A 5,134-nucleotide genomic window follows, 5' to 3' on the forward strand; every position below is an offset into this window, starting at 1 on the left:
ACTTAAGAGTAAAGTTATTTCATAAGTAAAATTAACCTTTTACTTTATTTATAATATTATTTAAAAATATTTATATCGTCAATCCCAACTAATTTGAGCCAAAAAAAACTGTACTGATATTTCAATTTATGATAGTGGGACATGTGCATTGTGCCCCCTTTGGATGTGTGCTTTTGAATTTGAAAATCTGACCAACAGAACTGTCTACATATGGTCCTGCCAACTTGCTTTTTTTCATTTTTAAGACAAGAAGAATATGGTCCAACCAAAATAACCTAATAATTCAAAAAGAAAAGTTGGAAAAATAAATTCCATCTTGAAATTATTTTTTCTTTTATAATGGTCCAAAATGTTGATAATGATAGTAAGATATTTTCAGTAATACATGTGATGTTTACTATAAAGAGAAAATTAAAGTTGCAATTTTACCAATTAGGCTTCAACACAACATGTGAACTTAGATCACTATGCAAGTAACAATCATGACTAATTATACTTCATATTGGTCTATTATACACCGTCTTATTTGAGTTTTTATATTTTAAATTCACGAATATTCTATCACTCCACAACAATTTCTTCTCACCCTCGTCCTCAAGAGAATCAATAATATTTTCACTTACCCTCCAGCATGACTCGAATCCTCAAACTACTGATTGATGGAAAAAATACTCAATCATTTGAACAAGCCTCACTTAGCTTGTCTCACTCGACAATCGACGACATCTTTTTTTAATATACGAAAGTCTGGTCCACAAAGATTTCGCTTAGCATTTGCTATGCGAAAAATATCGATCACATTATAATACACAGTCTTCCTTTATATTTCTATGTAAGAATTAAAGAATATTTTCATAATCTCAACTCGTAATATCGTGATCACTCGACAATAACTTTACCGTTACTCAAAGAATATAGATTGAGAACTCAATATAGTATTAAAAAAAAGGTGTTGAGTGGGGTAGTTGGATACTTCATAGTGGGGACAAAATGACAGCCAAATGTCCATATCTCAATTAGTTAAGTTACATTACTCCTCTTTTGCCTCACCATAACTTTTTTATCTACCTATTTCTCTCTTATCTTTGCTACAAAAATCAAGAAAAGACACTTTCTTGATAAACCTAAAAACTTGTCAATGGCTTTTGCAGGAACAACACAAAAATGTATGGCATGTGAAAAGACAGTGTATTTGGTTGATAAATTAACTGCAGACAATAGAGTGTTTCATAAAGCTTGTTTTAGATGCCATCACTGCAAGGGTACTCTCAAGGTTTGTTCTTTTGTACTACTATGATGATGGGAGCATTTCGGGTTATAGGTCTAACCATTTCGATTCCCTTGTTTCTGGTATGCTATAGTTATTAAAGTCTCTCGACAGTAAGAATAGGAGATAAGCCATAAGCTAGATGTTTTACGAATCATATTAAACTTTAAGGCATTTAGTTTAACTTTAATTACCCCATGAAGAGGCGCACTCTGATACCATCCATGTCCAATAGCTTAAAGGCCCAATTGCATCATAGGAATTTGAAAATATGTCCCAATTGTGTTTAAGTATTTCATTTTTGTCTTGATAACCCTATGTGGATAACTTGTACGTATCTCGATTAATTTTATAGGATACCTATTATCTTTCCGCCGTCACAGGTACCGGGAATTCTATCCAGCAAGGCTTGGACAATTGAAAATAAAGCACCTAATAACTTTTATCTCCGTTTAAACCTGAGACCTCATGATTTTTCACCTATTTTATTGACTAGTATGCTACACACTTGGCTAGTGGTTTCTCTCTTTTTAGATTTCAATGACATAAAAACATAGCATAAAAGAAAGTAGCTATTAGACTTGTTAATTCAATTTTCCAACTTAATTATTACTCTTTTTTAATCTTGTTTAATACATTAATTTGCAGCTTAGCAACTACAATTCCTTTGAGGGAGTTCTATACTGTAGACCTCACTTTGATCAGCTCTTCAAAAGAACTGGAAGTCTTGACAAAAGCTTTGAAGGTACAAAAAAAAAAAAGTACCTAATTTCAAATCATCAAATTTTGCTAGTCAAAAAATTTACTAATAGACTAAAATATATTCCAGGGACACCAAAAATTGTGAAGCCAGAGAAAGATGAGGTAATTGACATCTATATTGCTCGGACTCTCCAAATATGTTGCATCATCCGTGTCAGATCCTCCAAGAATACACTGCTTTTGGAGGACCTAACACGAATCTGTTGACATTTTTGAAGAGTCTGAGCAAACATATCTTGATTTGTGAATTAGAGGATAATTTGTGAATAACACTAATCTATGTTTTGAATATTTGAAACAGAAACCACAGGCAGCTAAAGTTTCAAGCATGTTTGTTGGAACAAGGGAGAAATGTTTTGGCTGCAAGAATACTGTTTATCCAACAGAAAAGGTACTACAATAAGCTAGCAATATTTTGGCAACAATTTGTTTGTTAACTAATCCAAAAGTTCACTGCTAGTAAATATTGGTAGATTTTTCATGTGAAATGTGATCTTTTGTATGCTACACCAAAAGCTTTGCTAAAAGATGTGTACAGTCAGAACTCTCTGTAACAGTCATTCTTTGTAACAACATTTCGCTATAACAATCAAGTTTTTGGTGGAGCGAACTTTCATATTTTGTTATATAATAAGTTATCTATAACAATATTTCGCCATAACAGTCAGGTTTTCCTTGGAACCGACTTTCATGTTTTGTTATGTTATAAGCTATCTATGACAACATTTTGCTATAGTAGCCAAATAATATCTGGACAAATGACGTTGTTATAGAGAGGTTTGACTGTAAATAGCAGTGGGATCTAGAGAACAACCTATGAATTCACTAATCTATAGATATTTGACTATGAGCTCAGTTATTATTGTATATTAGCTTGAGGTCGTTGTCTATAAACTTCAAAGTATGAATACACATCTGGATGTAAAAGAACCTAATGCTTATTGTTGTTAGTACCTTCAACCCTTGAGATAAAATGTAGTAATTTGATGTTGTGTTTATAGGGAGGGAGGTGAACTTAGATAGGTTCTTATGAATTCAATTAAATCCATTGTTTTTGGCTTTAAATATATGCATATACAAGAAATTCTAAATTCTTGATTCGCCTCTGTCTATAGGTATCTGTGAATGGAACACCATACCACAAAAGTTGCTTCAAATGTAGCCATGGAGGCTGTGTAATTAGCCCATCCAACTATATCGCTCACGAGGGGCGCCTCTACTGCAAGCATCACCATGTTCAATTGATCAAGGAGAAAGGAAACTTAAGCCAACTCGAGGGCGATCACGACAAGAATTCATCAGTTAGAACAACAGAATCATAAAAGTCCCAACAATATATCTAGTTTTTCATGAATAAATGTTATTCAGCTTGAATCTACTTCCTTTTGCTAGCCTATTTTTCTATCTTCTACTTGCACAAAATTGATTCTCAATCATAATATTATTCTTGTGTATGCTGAACTTCTTTTTGGCGTTTGCTTCTTGTTTCACTTGTGTTGTTGAAATTTCTATGCTAAAACTAAGTCGATAAATAAATTAAAATCGAGCACAATGCATCTCTCATCTTGTGTTTTCACAGTTTACTTTTTCATATATTGAACATACTTTGGTGATAATCCTGGATCCGCCCCTAATTCTGGCAGATTTGATGGAGATAACTTAACTTGATCCATCTAGTGTAACTAATTTAGCAAGTCCATTTGCAATTATTTACCTTCCTAGTCACTAGATTGGTTAAGACATTCTTAACACACAATTTTAGCCCATCTAATGTGGCTTTAACCTCAGCTTAATTTCCAGAAACAACATTAATTTAACATATAGTCGGACACGTCATATGATTGATCCTTACACCCTCGTCTGAATGACACGTTGAATACCACAAGATATTAAGAATGCTTTCGAAATAATCACACATTAGTCACAACACTATCTCATAAATGAAAAAAGAAAAATTCTTAAAATGACTCAATTGGTTTAGAGGGTGGTCATCTACACAGATGACTTGGGATCAATCCCCCCTCAATGCCTTCTGAGTCGAGCCTATCGCATAGGGCTTGCCAGGTGCATTTTATATCCCCTGTGTGATTTGCAGGTTGTTACACAGTGGAGGGGTTACCCAGTGCGCAATGCTCCCCCAAAAGGCAAAGGTCGTGGGCTGTGGCAGAGGCTGTAGTGAATATATATATATATATATATATATATAAAATTGAAATTGAGAAAGAAATTATGATTGGAGGGTGAAAATTTATGTATGTAATGCTTTGATTGAACCTCTGTGTTTTTGTTTTATCTTTCCCAACCCACTTGATTTTAAAATTTATTCCCTAGGTATATAACCTATATACCTAGGGAATAAATTTTAAAATCAAGTGGGTTGGGAAAGATAAAACAAAAACACAGAGGTTCAATCAAAGCATGACATACCTTCTTCCCTTCCGATTTAAATATTGCTCTTAAATATATTGGGGTCAATACTTATTCAGGTATGTATATCAAATCAATTTAATTTATCATGATTAGATAATTTAATTAAGTGCAAAAAATGTTATTATAACTAGAAACTTTAAACCTTACACAAATTTTCACCCTCCAATCATAATTACTTTCTCAATTTCAATTATATGGTCGTATCTATCTATCTATCTATCTATCTATCTATCTATCTATCTATCTATCTATCTATCCATCTATCTATTCATCCATCCATCCATCCATATCTATCTATCTATCTATCTATCTATCTATCTATCTATCTATCTATCTATCTATCGATCGATCTATCTATCTATCTATCCATCCATCTATCCACTGCCGCCCTACACACTCCTTTGCAATAGTCGTGACTTCTAATAATAACATTTTGTAGAGGCCCAATGGTTGAATGTTTTCACCTTTGTAATAATTGTAGGCTCATGAAAGTTCATCTTTCAGGTCAAAGCTGACCCTATGACTACCTTGTTCTACTATAATCTTCAACGTAACATCTATATTTTACAATGACGATCGATAAATAAAGGGCAAGGTCAAACAATTTCAGATGTTGAATTGTATTTACCATTCTATGTTTTTTCGTATGACCAACTATCCATAGCACTTTTAAGA

The 5,134-nt window shown here is 33.1% G+C and overlaps 1 protein-coding gene across 1 annotated transcript; it reads left to right on the plus strand.

The window, feature by feature from the left end:
• The first annotated feature begins 1,037 nt into the window (after positions 1-1,037).
• LOC125862581 (LIM domain-containing protein WLIM1-like) lies at positions 1,038-3,581 on the plus strand. The gene is made up of 5 exons (XM_049542693.1): positions 1,038-1,273; positions 1,916-2,012; positions 2,097-2,131; positions 2,331-2,420; positions 3,145-3,581. The coding sequence occupies exons 1-5, from the start codon at positions 1,139-1,141 to the stop codon at positions 3,349-3,351; spliced, it is 564 nt and encodes a 187-aa protein (XP_049398650.1). The 5' UTR covers positions 1,038-1,138; the 3' UTR covers positions 3,352-3,581.
• Positions 3,582-5,134: the final 1,553 nt, after the last annotated feature.

Source organism: Solanum stenotomum, chromosome 4 (assembly GCF_019186545.1).
Source record: "Solanum stenotomum isolate F172 chromosome 4, ASM1918654v1, whole genome shotgun sequence".
Taxonomy (NCBI): domain Eukaryota; kingdom Viridiplantae; phylum Streptophyta; class Magnoliopsida; order Solanales; family Solanaceae; genus Solanum; species Solanum stenotomum.